The 17824-nt window shown below is 33.7% G+C and overlaps 2 protein-coding genes across 4 annotated transcripts in view; both read left to right on the plus strand.

The window, feature by feature from the left end:
- The first annotated feature begins 982 nt into the window (after positions 1 to 982).
- Positions 983 to 7216, plus strand: LOC100246099 (protein WVD2-like 2). Its single transcript, XM_002267936.5, has 8 exons — positions 983 to 999; positions 1150 to 1267; positions 4079 to 4565; positions 5445 to 5533; positions 5646 to 5739; positions 5848 to 5919; positions 6090 to 6200; positions 6710 to 7216. Exons 3-8 carry the CDS (start codon positions 4083 to 4085, stop codon positions 7010 to 7012), a joined length of 1152 nt encoding a protein of 383 aa, XP_002267972.2. The 5' UTR covers positions 983 to 999; positions 1150 to 1267; positions 4079 to 4082; the 3' UTR covers positions 7013 to 7216.
- Positions 7217 to 8291: 1075 nt separating this feature from the next.
- Positions 8292 to 17824, plus strand: part of LOC100241002 (uncharacterized) — a 36145-nt gene continuing 26612 nt past the window's right edge. Inside the window, exon 1 of one of the 3 annotated variants that reach the window (XM_002267974.5) lies at positions 8292 to 8679. In XM_002267974.5, the coding sequence (XP_002268010.1) occupies positions 8368 to 8679 (312 nt within the window). In that variant the 5' untranslated portion in view covers positions 8292 to 8367. Of the gene's footprint in view, positions 8684 to 17824 lie in introns of all 3 variants that reach the window. The other 2 variants (XM_059742332.1, XM_010661818.3) reach the window with 2 other exon arrangements.

A 17824-nucleotide genomic window follows, 5' to 3' on the forward strand; every position in this document is an offset into this window, starting at 1 on the left:
GTGGGATCGGTTATAAATAAATGAAACCAAGATATTAATAAATGAGATACGGTAAAAAATAATAAAATCTGTGCTTGATATAAATAATAAGATTCAGGTAGAAAGTAATGAAACTTAAGTTAAAAATATGACCATTGCTTGATTTTTATCAATAATAGTAAAATTTGGAATCTTGATTAAAGTTTAAATATGTGGGACCCATATTTAAATAAATGGAATAGGGTAGAAAGTAACAAGACTCGTAAGTGATATAAATAAAAAATTAAAATAGAAAATAATGAAACTTACAGAGCAATTCCCATACTTGTCCCACCCCGTCCCGTTTATTTGATTTAATTTAATTTTAAAACTTAATTTTATATATAATGGGGGCGGGATGAGGAGGGAAAACTCATCTCATTATCATCATCACCTAATTTGTAATATTTTTTTTCAATAGATATAGAAAAAGTACGTTTCGATACTATGATAAGACATGTCGGTGTATTTTTTTGAATATACCATAGTTCAATTTGATATATGTATGTTTTGAAAATATTTTCTATAAATTTGTAATGATGTAATAAATAAGATTCTATTATTAATACCTACTTTTTCATGGAAACATTTCAATGAACCTCGTCATGTTTCATGATATCATTTTTTTTGTAAATGTATTAAATACCCATGAATTATTAGGGCATGACTTGTTTTTATTCAAATATTAAAAGATTCCAAATAATACTATATTAAAGAGTATGGATGTGATATGATATGTCTATTATTGTCTTTTTCCTATTTCAATTTATCCAACTACCTCTATATATAGTTTTTTTTTTTTTCATGTTCACTAAATATAGTGAGTGGTAGGAAGGAAGAGGGGCAATATGGTCATTTAAGAAAATGGTCCCATTTGAACAATTCACCCACAAATTTTCCGCAGTCAAAAGCAGAGGAAAAGGGAAATCAAAAACCCTCCAACGAGATTCGAACAGATGCCACGTCTCCCACCGCCCCCTGGTAATTAGTTTTTTTTTTTTTTTCCTCTTTTTTTCTGTTTTTGAATTTCATCGTTACCTAACGCCGTTAAAAGAGACTAAAAACAAAAAACGGAGACAAAAAACAAGGAAGAAATAAAAAAGTATGTCTATATATAACGGCGACACGCAGGCACGATGGGGAGTCGGTGTAGGGGGTGGAAAATCTCATAAACGTTGTGGGAGGGGTGTTCGGACGGGGAGAAAGTAGAGAGAGGCAGGGCCAAATCCCTACGGATCGGAGCAGAAATGTAAGAAATCTTTGAATTTTGGTTGTGTTGGTTCTGTTCTTTTTGTGAATTATTGCAATGTGGTTCGGGTTTTGTGTGAATTGTTTCATGATTTGGTTGCCGTATCTTTTGGTTCTTCTCAATTTTGGTTTTGGATTTTGGTTTTGCTCGGTGGGTGTTTGTTTGTTTTTTTTTGTTTTTGTTTTTGTTTTTTGTTTTTTTTTTTTTTTGTTTTTCTGTGGCAGTGTTGGGTTTTGGGTATGTGAGTGCTGGGTGAGGGATGTGTTTGGGGGTTTTCAATCTTAGATTTTTGTGGGATTTGTGCGTTTTTTTGTACTCAAAATTTTTTAGTTCTTACTTCATTTTCTCTCTCTGAAATCTCCCTCTCTTGGGTGTTCTGAAGTATTGTTTAATTTTCTTTATATCTGTGAACATCGGCTCGTAAATGGAAGGTTTTTTTTTTTTAGCAATTCATGATATTTGGTTGCTATTTTGTCTTATTTTATTTTTATTTTTGGTCTTGTGAATGCCTTTTTAGCTGTTCAATATTTCTGGTGTGTATTTTGATGGTTATTTTTTATTTTTATTTTTCACCCTTGCTATGTGAATAACGGGAGATCTGTTGTGAATTCATGCTCTTCTGCTTCTTTGCACTGGCCTTTTTTTTTTGTTTGAATCTATGGAGTTGTTTTTCTTTGTTGATGGGTTGAGAAGAAAATCTTGGGAGATTTGAGTTTAAGACAATTTAGAAATGACTAGAGTCTACGGATGACAGTAAGGATGGGCTTTGGATCCAACCTAGTATTTTTGGGTATTAAATTTGTCGATTCATATCATTTAGTATGGTACTTGGTTATAAAATATTTTGTTCTGGGAATGTTGTTTTGTCGTTTTTCATCATTTTCTTTTCTTTTCTTTCTCTTATTGGATTAAGAGTTTATTTTTAGTGAGAGGTTAGGGTTTATTGCTGGAGGTATTAGTTTGGGTTTGGCTGATTGCAAATTACTGCAAACTAGTGTATCTTTGGCAACACAGAGCTCATTCTTATTGTTGTTTTGGTGGCTGAGAAAGTGGTGATTTTATGTGTAATTGCTGGGTAAATGGTGATTTTATGTTTGATTGCCAAGAAAGTGGCGAAAATGAAGAGATAATGAAAGTCTTTTTCATTTCAAGTTTGTGTTGATTTGGTTGCTGAGGAAGTATACATTTGCTGTTTGGTTGCTAAGAAAGTGTGGGGAAGGAAGATAAAATATTTCTTATTTCCTATTAAAAAAATGCTCCTTCTGAATTTCATGTCTGTTGTTGGGGAAGTCAGGATTTTCTGTATAGTTGATGATAAAGTGGAGAAATAGGAAAACCATATATTTTTTCATTGATCCTGACATTAACATAGACTACCAGGGGAATGGGAAGTCCTGACTACCATCTAATCCCTGCCGGCTTCGATATTCACTTATAGGAATAAGAATCATAGGAATCATTGCTTTTCTCCTATTTGGGCCAACTAAGAGCAACCAAAGTGTGCGGAATACCTTGCTCACCTTTCAATTCTGTTCTGCATTTTGTTGCAAAAAGTGCTATTGACAAGCCAGGAAGGCTACAAGGACTAAGTGGACAGAAGGTGGGGCAGGGGGAAGCTCAGGATTATGTGCATGTGGATTATGATTGAGAAGTCCATACTATGGCAACATAAAGTTATGGAGTAAGATCACAAACTTGTACTCTAATTCTGGCCATATTGTGATGTCAAGTTGTCATTTGCATTGGGGAAAGAACACCAGGCAATATAGATTTTGTCTGAAGATAAAAGAGCCCTGTATTATTTCTAGCCAACATGGATTCTGTGTAAAGATCATAGAATCCTACATCTCATTGCAGATTCCAGTTGTGATAGGGTTCTAGCATGGATTTTGTAAGAGATGTAGGAAGTATGACACATGATGCAGCTTTTCTAAATTTTAGGCCCCTAGACTGATTTGTGGGGTTGTTTAGCTGATTGATGTGGAAAAACATCTATATCTAAAAAAGGAAAAGAAATGAGCTTTTTTTGGGTTATAGTCTCTCAAAGTTAGACATGATTCTGGATGAAGGTCTTTCCTTGTCCATTCCCTCTCTCTAAGCTTGAATTGTTTAGATCTGGGTGGTATTATTTTATTTGTTACACATTGGCAAATTTTGTCAATTTTTTATTTATTTTTATTTTTTTGGTTTTATATCTTTTATTAAAAACTGGGGGCTTGGAAAAGTGCTCATAATTAACTTTTTTCTACTAGGATGTAAACAAAGTTAATTTATCTGTAGAAGGAAGGAACTTTCTTGATAGAGGAATATCGTATCATCGAATTGCTTCACCAGATGTCCTTGTAAAATGACTCGTAACATAAATGCCGTTCATTTTGTGAAAAATCACAATTCATGCCATTGAGTCTCTTAACAAGGCTGTTTGTGTGAATTGGTTCATTTGATTAAACATTTTCTTTTTGATTTGTCCAAAGGGAGATTAACAATGTGAGGCATGGAGTAGAATCATAAAGCTATTGTCATAATATAAAGAAAGCAAATGCTAATCATCTGGTGGTCTTTAGCATGTTTGTAAAATTGTTTGACTTTTACATCTTTTGTTAATTAAATTTTCAGCCTTGCTTTGCTTTTGAAAATATGAGATAATATGCTGAAAAGTTATAAGAATTAGGAAGCATTTGAACATTAAAAGAAAATAAAGTCATTTCCTTATTTGTCAGTCTCTTGTTTCTGAACATTGTCATTAAAGTAATTTCCTTATTTGTCAGTCTGTCTTGTTTCTTAACTCTTAGCCTTTGATTTTCAATGTAGCTTGATGGGAAGGGAGCTTACTGATACACAAATGGACAAGAAGCCACACACCATTGTAGTGAATTCAAATGGTGTTTCCCATGGTACAGTTGATGCGATTTCAGAAGGAAGCATTGAAGCAAAGGACTATGATGTCAAGGAATGCACTGAAGAAAGCTCAGTTGTTGAAAAGTGTAATGAGAAGCAAGATGTACTAGGTGTAAGAAGCACAAATTTTAACAGTGGTCGGCTTGAAGAGAAAACTATGAAACCTGGATCTCAGAAGTCAAGTGAAAATAAAAAGGCATGCTCTCCTACAACGAAATCTGATCCTATTGGAAATTCAAGAAACTGTACCGTTCCCCAGCCATTTGCTCTGGCAACTGACAAGCGTGAGCGTGCTTCATGCGTGAGTCGTCCTATTGGGGTTGAAACTGCTGCTGTTGGTGTGAACGGGTCATCTAATGTTAACAATTTACAGTCTCCCAACGGTAGTAAGAAATCACAGGTAGTTAAGTACCTAGCAATATTATGTGTTTTTGTCATCTATTTTGTACTCTATCTGTGGATAGGGGTGGCGATTTTGTGCCCACCTTTGCACCTGACCCAAACTCGATCCATTGACTCGATCAGGATCCAACCTGATCCATTTTGGGGTTGCTTTAAGGTTGAGAAAACTGAAACCATTACAAATATCTGGAGTTTGGTTTGAAAATAGGAGTTGAGTGGTGAATGAGCCATTAAAGAAATTGGGGGTTTTCTATTTCCTATGTGGAATAGAAGTTTGTAAAAGTGAACCATCGAATCCTTCTGTTGGTTCTTACTTTTATCGTTTAGAAGCTGTAGGCAAACAAAGCATGCTGCATGTAGAAATAGTGACAAACTTCTTACTTCACTACTGATGTCATTTTTTGTTGTTTGAAACTGCCCCCCCCCCCCCCCCACTCCTTTTTTTTTTTTTTCTTAACCTGGATGATTGGATGGTTGGATGGATTCAAACTTGTAAATTGATTGATTTTGATTTAATATCTATATGTCCTGATTTTGATCCTGCTGACCGATGGCCATTCCTACATATATCTTTATATGGTTGATTCAACCCAGGTCATTGCTAACCCTGCTGGCTAGTTGTTTCCTTGAATGCATGATTATGCCTTTAAGGTGTGCTCATTGAAAATAACGAATTACTTCATTTTGATTGCATGAGAATTGCCTGTGTATTGGAAATTTGAAGGAGATCCATTGTAGCAGAGTGAGCAGTTATAACTTTTTGAGTGGGTGGGAACCAGAAAGATTTTTTTCATTTGTTAGAAAATATCTTTTCTGATATGATCGTAGATTTGGAGACTGCTGGTCCTGAGTTTTTCTTTTTAAAAATCTCTTCCAGCCAAACTCACCTCTGTCAGTGAGGAAGCTTTTGCAACATGACAATAGAAAGCATCTGGACGAAGAGGATAATTGGTCTGTTGCATCCTCGTATCCTTTGTTAGACTTTAAGCAGTTCTAATTGGACAGAGTGCTTTATATGCTATGTTGTAAATTTGGTTTTTATCAGTCTCAAAGTGGAATTATCCTTAGCCATGCTTAGCGCTGCAGCATCTGTACGAACAATTAAATCCCGAACAACAGTTGGAACAGCTCCCACATTTAGATGCACTGAACGTGCAGAGAAACGGAAGGAGGTATTGTTTCTGTATCAAATAGCATTTGCAATACACCTTAATTAGCAACTAGTTTTTTTTATTTTTTTTATTTTTATTGTTTTTTATTTTTATTTTTCAATCTTCTAGTTTTATTCGAAGTTAGAGGAAAAACACCAAGCTTTGGTACTAGAGAGAAGCCAGTGTGAAGCAAGGCACAAGGTACAACATTTTGTTTTCTCTGAGAAGTGTTTTACATGGTCTTTATCCCCATTTGCATGTCTTTTAACTTATGTCATATGTTTTCCCTGCACTTCTTTTGCAAATCTGTATACGATTTTTTTAATACAACCTCCTCACCCTCATTTCTTTTCTCCATTGTAAATTTCTAGGAAGAGCAAGAAGCAGCTATCAGGCAACTTAGAAGAAATATGGTGTTCAAAGCAAATCCGGTTCCTAGTTTCTACAATGAGGGTCCCCCGCCCAAGGTTGAACTGAAGAAGGTAAAATGTCGGACCTTCTTTTCTTAGTTCTATATGAGTCCAGTAAGAAGTGCATAGATTTAAGATAAGTTTTGAACTGGCAAAGGATTCTGCAGTTTGCATCCAGTGACAAAGCATCTGTAGATAGGGGAAAATACTAGAAATGTAAGTGACCAAATAAATTAAATCATTAAGCAATGAACTTATCTCTGCACTGACATGAATTTGAATTCTTTTTAGTATGCATTTTTGGGGTTGTAAACAACAGTGTGACGGTGAGGAAGAGATGGTGTAAACCTGGAGGTGGGAATTAGGAGCAATATTCCAATTTGGGCTGCCTCCTTATATATTGTGTTTTATGTTCAAGCACCCATGCAAGATGGGGTAGGACCTCTGCTGGAATATTTATGCTTACTGTTTAAAATTACCCATTTTGGTGTCTGATAGTCCTGCTATGTAGCTTCCTGTTGTACCTGCAGCTTTTGTTGGACCACAAAATATTTATGCCCTTTGTTTGATTGGATGCCCAGGTACCATTGACTCGCCCTGTATCACCAAAACTGGGCCGGAGAAAGAGTTGCAGCGATGCAACTATCTCATCTCAGGAAGAAAAGGGAAGAGTTTGCAGTCGGGCAAGCCGCCACAGCCTTGGCAGTTACAAATATGATTCCAGCACAACAACCACCACCAAAAACAAGGATCAGATCGCTGGCCGAGCTGGTAACAGTGCTTGCAAAGTGAAAGAGCAACCAAAACAGGCCAAGGAGACAACGAAATCCACTCCTCCAAAGATCATTGAGCAGACAAACACAGACATCACTGTTCACTCATGAATACTTGATGGTTTTTAAGTGGGGAAAGTTGTCTAGTTTCCCTAGTTGTTATCATGTGGACGTCCTGAGAACTAAGAGGTGTATTATCTTTTCCACCTGCAGTGACTTTTGTTTAAGTGGTTTGTGTTGATGTGAATTGTATATTTTGTGTAAGTCATATTGGTACAAGTCATATATTTATATATAAAGGAGTTGTTTTTCTAATGTTTCTCCCCATGGGCTATATATAATATATGCTTTTGCACTCTAGTTTTATGGATTGGATCAGGTATGTTGTTGTTAGATGTAGATTATATCCTATTTCTTTAAACAACTCTTGCTGCCTCTGCAGTTCTTTTTTATTTTAAATGTCCTTGGAAAGAATGTTTGGGAATGGAGAGATGGTGGCTCTCAGTAGCTGATGTTCCCATCAATTTTTATTTTTTAACACTCCCAAATTTTTCTTTATTATTGGGGCCCACGTGAAGCAATTAAGGCTTCCATATTCAATGGAAAATATAGGGTCTGTCCGGGAATTGGTATTGAAAATAATTTTTTATTCTTCATAACAAAAAAAAAATTAGAAAAACATAATAAAAAATTATTTTTTGAAGAACATAAAATCTTCAAGTTATTTTTTGTAATTAAAAATGAGGAATTATTAAAAATAAAATACTAGACATTAAAATTATTTTTGAAACAAATTTAAAAATAAGTTAAAAATATTTTGAGTTTTTAAATAGATTTTTGTTTTATAAAACATCGTAAAATAATTTTTAAAAATAATTTTTCAAAATTGTTATCGAAAAAAAATTATTTTATATTTAATGACTAGAGTAACATTTACAAAATACTATAATATATGTTTTTGTAAGTTAAGAGTTTTATTTTCAATATCTTGTTTAAAAATAATTTTAGTTTGAAATTTCAAGTCTGAATTGTAGTTGCACATTAATACCCATTCAAAATTGGAAATTTGGGCTACTTACCTCGGTTTATCGTAAAAAATAAAAATTAATCCTTTATATAATGAAAATGTTCTTATTTTCTTTAATAATTTTGTTAGAATATAATTTTTTTACTTTTTATTTTTAAAAATACAAAATCATATAGAAATTCTTATAAAATTTGATTACATATTTTATGTATTTTAAAAAACGTATTTTAAAAAAATTTAAAATAATAAAATAAATTTTTTTCACTCTTCTAAGATTTTTAAATTTTGAATTTTTTTAAGGATATAAGAATTTTATTTTTTCATAAGAGTATCTATTTTTAAACGGTTCTGATGGTTCCAGCTGTTTTGTTCAAGATAAAAGGGAAGAGCTGCAATGCGTTAAGACTTAAAAAGCGCTTTCCCACCAAATTGCAGAGCCATGGCCACCTTCTTCACTACACTCCCCAAGACGCTGACTCTTACCCTAGTTTCAGGCTCCCTATCGAAACCCAATCCCAAGAAAGCAAGCTCCATGCAAGGCCAAAAACCCACTTCCAGAAAGCCAAGAAAAGCATCTTATGGCGCTTCTCGGAAGTCGATTCTCAAGAAATCCTTCAACCAAGAGCAGGTCATGTTCACCGCTCCGCTATCCGACGACCCCGCTGTCGCTATCATCGGCGGAGGAATGGCGGGTCTCAGCTGTGCTCTTTATTTGGAGAAAAGAGGGGTTCGGTCCACGGTGTTCGACACGGTTGGTCAGTTCATCTTTTTTCTCCTGAATTTCTTCCATTGATGTACCATTCGGCTTTTGACGTTTGGAAATGGTTGAGTAAGCAGTGTGTTTTGAAAACCTTATTTGTTGAGGAGGGTATACTCATAAATCATACGAAATGAGTAATGCAATTTATAGGGTGTGTCGTTTAATTAAACAATTATTTTTTCCTTAGGAGTGGCTTAGAAAATAGGTAGTGGTCGGGCTTCAGTTCTTGGGGTTTGTGGAGGGAAAGATGAATAGGGTTTATGGATGGTTTAAGGGCCAGAGTGCTATGATTTTAGGCGATTTATGGTTTCAAATCGAGTAAGAAAACTTTGCCAAAAATCCTGGACAGCAAGGAAAAAATGGGTTTTATTACTAGAATGGTGGGAAAAGATGGGATTTTTGGGTTATTGAAAAGCTGTTCATGTGTACAAAATAAAACAATAATGCAGAAAGTAAAATACAGTAAAACTAAATAGATGGAAACTTACCTTTTGCTTGGTTATAGGCATATATTTACTAAACCCTCCCAACCCTAAGCTAAAACTTTTTAAATAAGAATGTGCTACCTAAGAGAAAATTCCTGAACTCTTTATAAGACTTAGATTTGGAAAGAATTTACTAACATCTATAAGCTTGACTCATACAGACAAAAAGACTTTACATAGAACCTAGTTGTCAAATTTTACTCTACTTAAATTTAGGAACTTGTGCTAGAGAAAAAAAGACTTTCTCAATTAGACTCATAACAAGAATAAGGAATGCTATAACACATAAACAAATACCCATTAACTTTGAGGCACATCACTCAAAATCTGACAAATATTCTTGGACGATGAAATTCTAAACCTTTCTTTTTTCAAATCCAAGGAGGTTTGAACCTAGTGGGTTTGACATAATCAACCTAGAAAAACCATCATGTGCCACTTTATGGTGGAACCCCTTCTCCACTAGTGTGGGGTGGGTGGGGGAAGAGTGTTAGTTCACGACTTCTGAACTTGTGTATTGCACTTGTGTTTATTGAAAGTATCTGTAACATATAAACATACATGTAATGTGGTGTCACCCTAGTGACACTCTCAAGTTATTGTACTTTAAAAATCAATATCCTTGCTTACTTAAGTCCTTCATGGATAGAATATTTTCCTGTTCTTAAGACCTAGAGAAAGTTAAAAAAATTGTTATTAGAAAGTATGTTTAAAACCTTCAGAGAACAATAATATGCCATTCTCGGTATTTTTTTTGAACCATTTTTTGAATTAATTGAAAACATCGAGGCTTTTAAATGAATTCACCATAATTTATAGGGATAACCGTTTAAAAGGGATAAAATTCCCCTATAATTGCAAAAGAAACCCCCTACTTTTAATAGCCTCAAAAGTGACCCGTTTCAAACAAAAATACCCTCAGCCCATTTTTCCTCCAACTATTACATTCCCCCCTTTATCCTTTTTATTTTTTTTTCAGCACATTCTCTACAGTTAAAGAGTGTACTTTTTTCAACACATTTTCCCTTCAACTATTCCTTCAACCCATTTTCTTTGGTAAGTCTGATTTCTCTCTTTTTCAACATGTTTTTTCATATTTTACACACAAATTCTCTTCAATTTTTTTCAATTTAAGGTGCTTAAAGTTATAGTTGGGTAAATAGTGTATATTTATTCTTTTTTTTTTTTTCATATATTTTTCTTTCATTTTTTATGTATTAAATGTTTTCAAACCTTTAATGAGATGTAATAAATGTTTAAATAAGTTTGAATTTGTTTTAATTTTTTAATATCATTTACAACCATGAAAAACAAAGTTGAAAGAAGGAAACGGTCAAATAAACTCGATGCCAATGCATCTATACAAAATAAACTCGATACCTATTAAGTTAAGATTAAATATGATAATCGTGGAATAGACTTGGACTTAACATCTTTTAAGTTTGTTCATAGTTAACTTGCTAGTAGTTACGTTCAGGTATTTTGTGAAGATTGTGGACTTAACTACCTTCAAGTTTGTACACAAAACAACTTGACAATAGTTAAGTTCAGGTTAAAATGTCAACTGTAAACATAACTTCCTATGAGTCTACACAAAATCAATTTGATATTTGTTAAGTTTAGATTAAATATGATACAATGGAATAGACTTAGACTTAACAACTTTTAAGTTTGTTCATAGTTAACTTGATAGTAGTTACGTTCAAGTGTTTTATGAAGACTGTGAACTTAATTACCTTCAAGTTTGTACACAAAACAACTTGACGACAATTAAGTTAAGTTTAAATTGTCAACTGTGGACATAACTTCCAATGATTTTATATAAACTCAACTTGATATCTGTTAAATCCATATTACGTTTGATAAGTTTAGAATAGACACAACTTCTTTCAAGTATGTCCACAAATAATTTGTTGCTTAGAAAGTCCATAATAATATTATTGATAACTTTAGAATAATCTTTGGATTCAATTAGAAACTTGCTATCATGAAACTACATTTAAATTTATATTGACATATATCAAAATGTCTAACTACATATTTCAAAATGTCCAACCACATATGTCAAAATGTCTAACTACATATATCACAATGTCCAACTGGATTAGCATGATTAATAAGAATGTCATTCTCTGGTAATTTAAATTGGTTCCATTTCTTGTCATGCTTAATCCATCTTGCTTGAGCATTTTGCTACATAGAATACAGTTAACATACATGAATAAATAACTAAGATCATGAGATTCGTTATTACAAAAAATTAAAAATGATAACAACAAGTCAAACAACTTCTCAGTTGATGAGCAAGTTTGGAATATGAAAATTGCATTTCCAACAGTTAGACCAAACAACCAATTATGGACATTCCAAAAAACTTCTACCAAGAGCCTATTAATCAAGATGGTCTAATTTCCTCGAAACTTCCATTGAAGGTGCTTCACTTGCATTACCATCTTACTATCTATATGGATGGTGAGGAAGGGGTTGTTTGCACCGATTGTGTTGCACTCAATTGATAGATTATGATTTTGGTCATTGTCTCGAAATTGAGCCTTAGTGCCATACAACTTCTTTCCAAAAATGTGTTCCTTCTTAGTAATGAAGATGACATTGTAAAAACCAAGGGTGACATTAGTCTTTTTGAATGCTTCTTTCCTCGTATCCCCTAGAAGTAGAACCATCTCTCCATTAAACACCACTCCTAAGTAGAAGCCCTCCAATGGCTCAGGCTCAAATTTGAATTTTGCCAAAGAGAGGTCCCAATGTGTCTACTTGAATGGAATTAATCTCAGAACTCTTAGACACTTTTCTTTTGGTGAACAACCATGGCTTTATATCAAATTTACAGAGACACTAATTCATCCAATCATTGATTTCAATACTAAGGCACTAACCTACCAAGCTTTTGCTCCATATTATTATGATAAAGTAAGGTTTGGCTCCTAATTTACATGAACAAATGCATGTGACCAAATTTTGAGTAGTACTCCTAGAGACACTTGAAGAAGTAAAATCAGCTACTTGAACCCCATTTTCACCAAAACAAGATGGAAAGTCTCTCATACTGACACAAGAGGAAACACCCAAGATCTCCTTGTTTCTTAGCACATTGAATGACAATTTGACCCTTTCTTTTGCTACTGCGACATCAACGCTTTGTTTGGTTGCCTAGAAAACTAAGGAAAAGAAAAGGAAAATCAACTTTGGGTGTCGCATTCTTTCTTCGATTTGGAAACCAAAAAAAGGAGAAAATCTGTGATTTCTTGACAAAGAAAAGGAATCTAATGAAATAAAAAAGGGAAAAAGGTTTAACAAAGAAAAGAAGAAGTGCATCGTACCAGATGGAAATCAGAAGAGAAGTGATGAACCCCATGCTGTGTTCCAAATGGGCCGAAAAGAATCTGGTAGTGGTCTCAAGTCTCAAGTAAGGGCTTGGCTTGATGGGGAAGAGAGATGGGTATTTGTGATAGAAGAAAAAATAAAAAAGGTGAAGGGAGGGAAATAAAAGTAGAATGAGAGGGAAAAAGGGGCTGAAGTAGCTGATGGGTATTTTTTTCCAGGTTGGGTCATTTTTGAGGCTATTAAAAGTGGGGGGTTAGTTTTACAATATTGAGGGAATTTTAGCCCTTTTAATCAGTTATCCCTAATTTATAACATAGAAGATATAAAATGCCTTAAAACCCAAATCTTTCTTCTTTTGCATTAGAAGGAGTGTCTTAGATAAATTGAAATAATTGGAAACTTAAGAGTTTTGGAGAAGGAAGATTCTCTGGAACACTTGGAAGCTAGAAGCTTTAGAAAATTAAGGTTCTTTGGTATGATTGAAAACCTAATGATTTTTTTTTTTTTTTTAATAGGCAAAGAGAAAGAAAATGATATTAAAAGCACCTAATAAAAAGGGGTGTACCCAAGTGCACTGTAAGTACATAAAGAGTGCCAAAGGCCAAAGCCCCCCCCAAAAAAAAAACCACTGAAGGAAACAATAAAAAAACTGTACCCCTAAGAATTGATCCAAACCATCTATAAAATCCAAAAAAGCAAGATCAAACCCTCAAGGGATCTTACCCGAATCACAAAAGAACTTATGAAAAATGCTTTGAATGTATAATTTCAACTCTCATTTTCTCTAAAAATCCTACCATTGTGCTCGCTCCATAAATACCAAAACAGATACAAAGGATTCTTTAGTTTCTTCTCACTACTTTATGATTCTAACCTATGAGTACCTCTCTAATGTTCTTTGAAAACACTCACGACAACTCGAACAAAAATGAGCAGTAGGTCTTAAAGCATACTGACTTTGGCATTGTGAACTAAGATATGATTTGCTAACTCCTTAACCTTGCACATACAACATCTATTCAAGATCAGCCCCTTTTCATAATTAGTTGATTGATCGTTAAGATTTTCTCCTAAGTAGCTTCCTAAGTGAAAAAGAGGACCCATAGAGGAGCCTCTAACATCCAAACCTGTTTAGCAAGGAACTTCATAGAAATTTGAAGTCAATGACGAGAAAAAAGACTTGATAAAAAACCTCGCATTCTTCTCGACTTTTCTAACTAAGCTGTCCTCTCTATTGTATAGAAAGGGTGTTGAGTGAATGTGCTCAAGGCTACTCATCATGTCCATTTCCTAATCCTAAAATAGCCTTTAGGGTTTGGAAAGGACTCTAATGACCTTGCTCCTCCATTCCCAAGTAGAGCTCCTAACTTTTGCCATTTTATTATAAGCAATAGTGAACAAGGAAGGGTAATAATTGTAGAAGGAAAAAATTTAACCTTCTATGATTTATCAATCAATTTAAGCTAATTATGGACACCCCTACCCAAAGAAAAAAAAAACTCATAATTAATTTAAATTGTGACCGATTAAAAGTCATCACATGGTATAAGTATCCTACCAATAAAATAATGTAATGTTTGCATGGGCCTTATGTAAGAAGAAGACCAATTGTTTTCCATTTAAATTAAGAAAATGATATTCTGACAATTAAAATAAGTACAAATGATTAATTAGATAATTGAAAAAATAATTATCAATTCTTTTTAAGAGATAAATTAAAGACTATTTCAAATGTGGTCTTTGAAATCTCCTTGAATATTATATTTAATTAAAGAATAATACAATGTTAAGACCAAGGATGAAAATATAAGTTTTAACAGATATATCAATAGTTGGATTTTACGGATGTATTGAGATTTATCAAGAAATATCGATGAAAATTTTGACATGGACAAAAATTGATAAAAAAATATTGAAAAAACTCTAAAAATAATATAAAAAACAATAATTGATATATTGAAATTGTTCTAACTAAAAAAATGATATCTATAAGAATTTAATAACACATGAAAACTAAAATGATAATATATTTAGTTTGAATATATTAAAGTATATAAAAGAAATGATGATATATATAAGTATTTTTTATTTAAAAATATTGATAAAATTATTTATAAATTTATATTTTTATTGTATTTAATTATTATTATATAAAATACATAATAAGTAAAATTAAATTATTATAATAATTTTATTTTAATTAATTTATAATACACACACACACATATAATTTTATGAGAATTAATGACTACAAAGTGCATGTGGTAGGGTGGTAGAAGTTTTCTCATTTTATTCTCAACGTCACAGGTTCAATTCTAATATTGCTTGGTTTTAGGCGTATTTTATATTTAACAGCTTTATAAAGGAAATTCCACATTGGTAGTTGGGAAGAAACCAATGCCATATTTAATATTATTGGTGCCTAGGTGCTATTACATGCATAAGTGGGCTGAGATGAGGCTCAGACCCATTTCTCTTATTTGAGTTGCCATGAATAATTACAATTTTGAGGATTTATGAAAATCATGTGACATGGCTTGAAAAGATTGTAAATATATCTAAAATATTGGTTGAATATCGGGATTGTGCCGAAAAATTGGCAATAAATGTGGATAAAATACAAAATTTCTCTCACTTGACATATTTGTAGTTATCATATCAAGGCCCACGACACACGATTTATTGGCAAAATATCGTCGATAAATCTTGACATTTTCTTCCGTGGTTAAGACTAGCCAAATATGATCTTCCATATCTTCCTAAATATCATCTTTAATTAAGGATTTTTAAGGGATTAGAAAACTATTCAAATATAGTGCTTGCAATCCCTATACATAGGGCTCATTCTAAAGCTTTTAAGACAATTTAAAAGGCAACACTTGGAAAGGAGCTCTTCAAGGGAGATATAAAGCTTCCTTAAAAGGAGACTTTAACAAATCTTTTTTTTTTTTTGATAGGTAAACAAGTGATGTATTAAAAGTGCCAAAAAGAAAGCGCACCAAAGTACACGACTTTAACAAATCTTCGAAGGTTTTTTAAAGAATGTTCAAGTCTTTCTATTGTTAAGATCTTTGATCCCTTGAGTTTTAAGCTTTAGGATCGAAATTTGCAAAAGACTTCTGCAATTTGAGATCAAGTTGTTCAAACTCTTAATCAATGTTTTTGAATGAAGCCAATGCCCAATTCAAGTCAAGCCAAGGCCAAAGTTAAGCCAAGATCGAAATCATGCCAAGACCCAAGTTGCACTAAGGCCCAACTCAGGTCGAGATCTAAGTCAAGTCAAGACTTAAAACTAAATCAGATTAAGACTCAAATTAAGTTCAAGTCCATAATAGCAAATCTTCAATTAACTCTTTCTTTAAGATCAAGCTTCTTCAAACCCTTAATTGACAACTATAAAAGGAAGAATTAAAGAACAAAATAGAGATTGTACCTACATTATTTTTAGATCAATAAAATTTAAATTTGATAGAAAATGTTTTTCAAGAGAAATATGTATACACAAATTTTTAGTACACCTAGTGGGATAATCTTTACCTCTGATCTCTTTCTTCACCAAATGAAAGATTTACTCTACATGACTCCAAAAAATGCTTATCTAACAAGCAAAGTATTAAATGCGTCCAATCTAATCCTATCAAAGCAGCCACCTTTGGAAGAAGCTTTGGCACCGTGACTCAGAGCAAAGTAAAGACTGCTTCTCATTTGTAAACACAAGTTGACTCCTTCAAGTTTGCTATCACTTTTGAGATGACTTCATCCAATAATCTTATCATGTCTTTAGCCCTCCTAGAGGTAAGAAAGAGTGACATGGTTGAAAAAAGGTATTATCACATCCAACCGCTTCTTAAAGAACATTTTCAAATCACTCCTTCTAGATAAAGAAAAAAAAAGTGTTGGCTTAAATCACCATCAAATTGGTCATTAGTCAAAAATTCAAAATTTTGACTTTTGCCTTGGTAGAAGTCAGCTTAGAAAATTCAAAGTTCAAGTTATACAATAATATTTTAGTGATTACTTGTTATACCAACCATCACACCAAAATTGAGTGTAATGGCTTATTCCCAACCGGGATACTCACCTTGGGCTAAATCTCACTCCAACCACGTCTGATGGTCTTAGAGGTCCACTAGCTTCTCCTATCCCTTTGGAACTCATACCACCATCAATCTCCCCAAACTTGCTTGTAATCACCCAATTCTAAAGCCAATCATATTCCCTTGCATACCTCCACAACAATTTTCCAAGGAGGGCTTTGTTTAGTGCCACCAATCTTCTAATTCCAAGGCCCTCATTCTTCTTCTCTCAATGTACGGTGTCTCACTTCATCCATTGAGCATTCTTCCTTGAAAAATTGCCCCCCCTTATAAAAAATTGTGTTGATGCTTCTCCATCTTGTTATTGACTTCCTCAGGAATTTTGAACAAAGACATGAAACAAATCAATAAAATGGATGAAGTGCTTTCCATTTACTCCCTTAGATGAAAACTACATCTACCCCTCCTCTACCATGTTGCACACAACATAGGGCTTGCATGGGGCCTCTAGAGGCGGCTCTAGTACGTTGTAGGAAATACACTTAACTCACAACAGATTCTTTAACTCTTGACGTTCAGGATCTTGATGACTAGGATGATTTCACTCTTCAATAGATTTATATTCAAACTAGATACTGTATCAAATCAAAGGACCCATCTAAAGTCTCAATGTTGAGTTAACAGATTACAGAGGCATCATCTGTGAATAGGAGGTAACAGGGTTCTATAACTAACATTGAGAATCTGGCTACGCTAATGCTAAATCTTATCCAGCTTAACTGTTTTTGCCTGAAACCCATGTTTGCTAAGACTAGCGAGAACAACCTTGTTGACAGGCCTTTCAATATCAAGCTTACAAGCCACCCCCTCTCATGAGCTCTATTATTGGAATCAATAGCCTCTTTGCAATTAGATATCCTGCTTCCATAATTTGTTTATGCTCTACAAAATCATTTTGGGATCAAGGATCACTTTCCCTATTACATTCTTTGATTTATTCACCCAAGTTTTATCTAGAAGTCTATAGAGGGCCTCACTGAGCTGATTGGGTTGAAATCCTTTATATGACCTTTCTTAGGAACCAAAACCAAGAATGTTGCTTTTAGGCTTCTGTCTCTTGAAACTGTTCAATAAACCTCCCCTTTCACTGTAGGCGAATGATTTAGCCATAATGCCATTGAGAATTCATCTGGGCCCAAGGCCTGATCTCCCTCCAGATCAGCCAGAGCTGCCTACTTCAACTGTGGAAGAGGTATAGTCTTATTATACGCC

The sequence above is a fragment of the Vitis vinifera genome, chromosome 14, assembly GCF_030704535.1.
Source record: "Vitis vinifera cultivar Pinot Noir 40024 chromosome 14, ASM3070453v1".
Classification (NCBI taxonomy): domain Eukaryota; kingdom Viridiplantae; phylum Streptophyta; class Magnoliopsida; order Vitales; family Vitaceae; genus Vitis; species Vitis vinifera.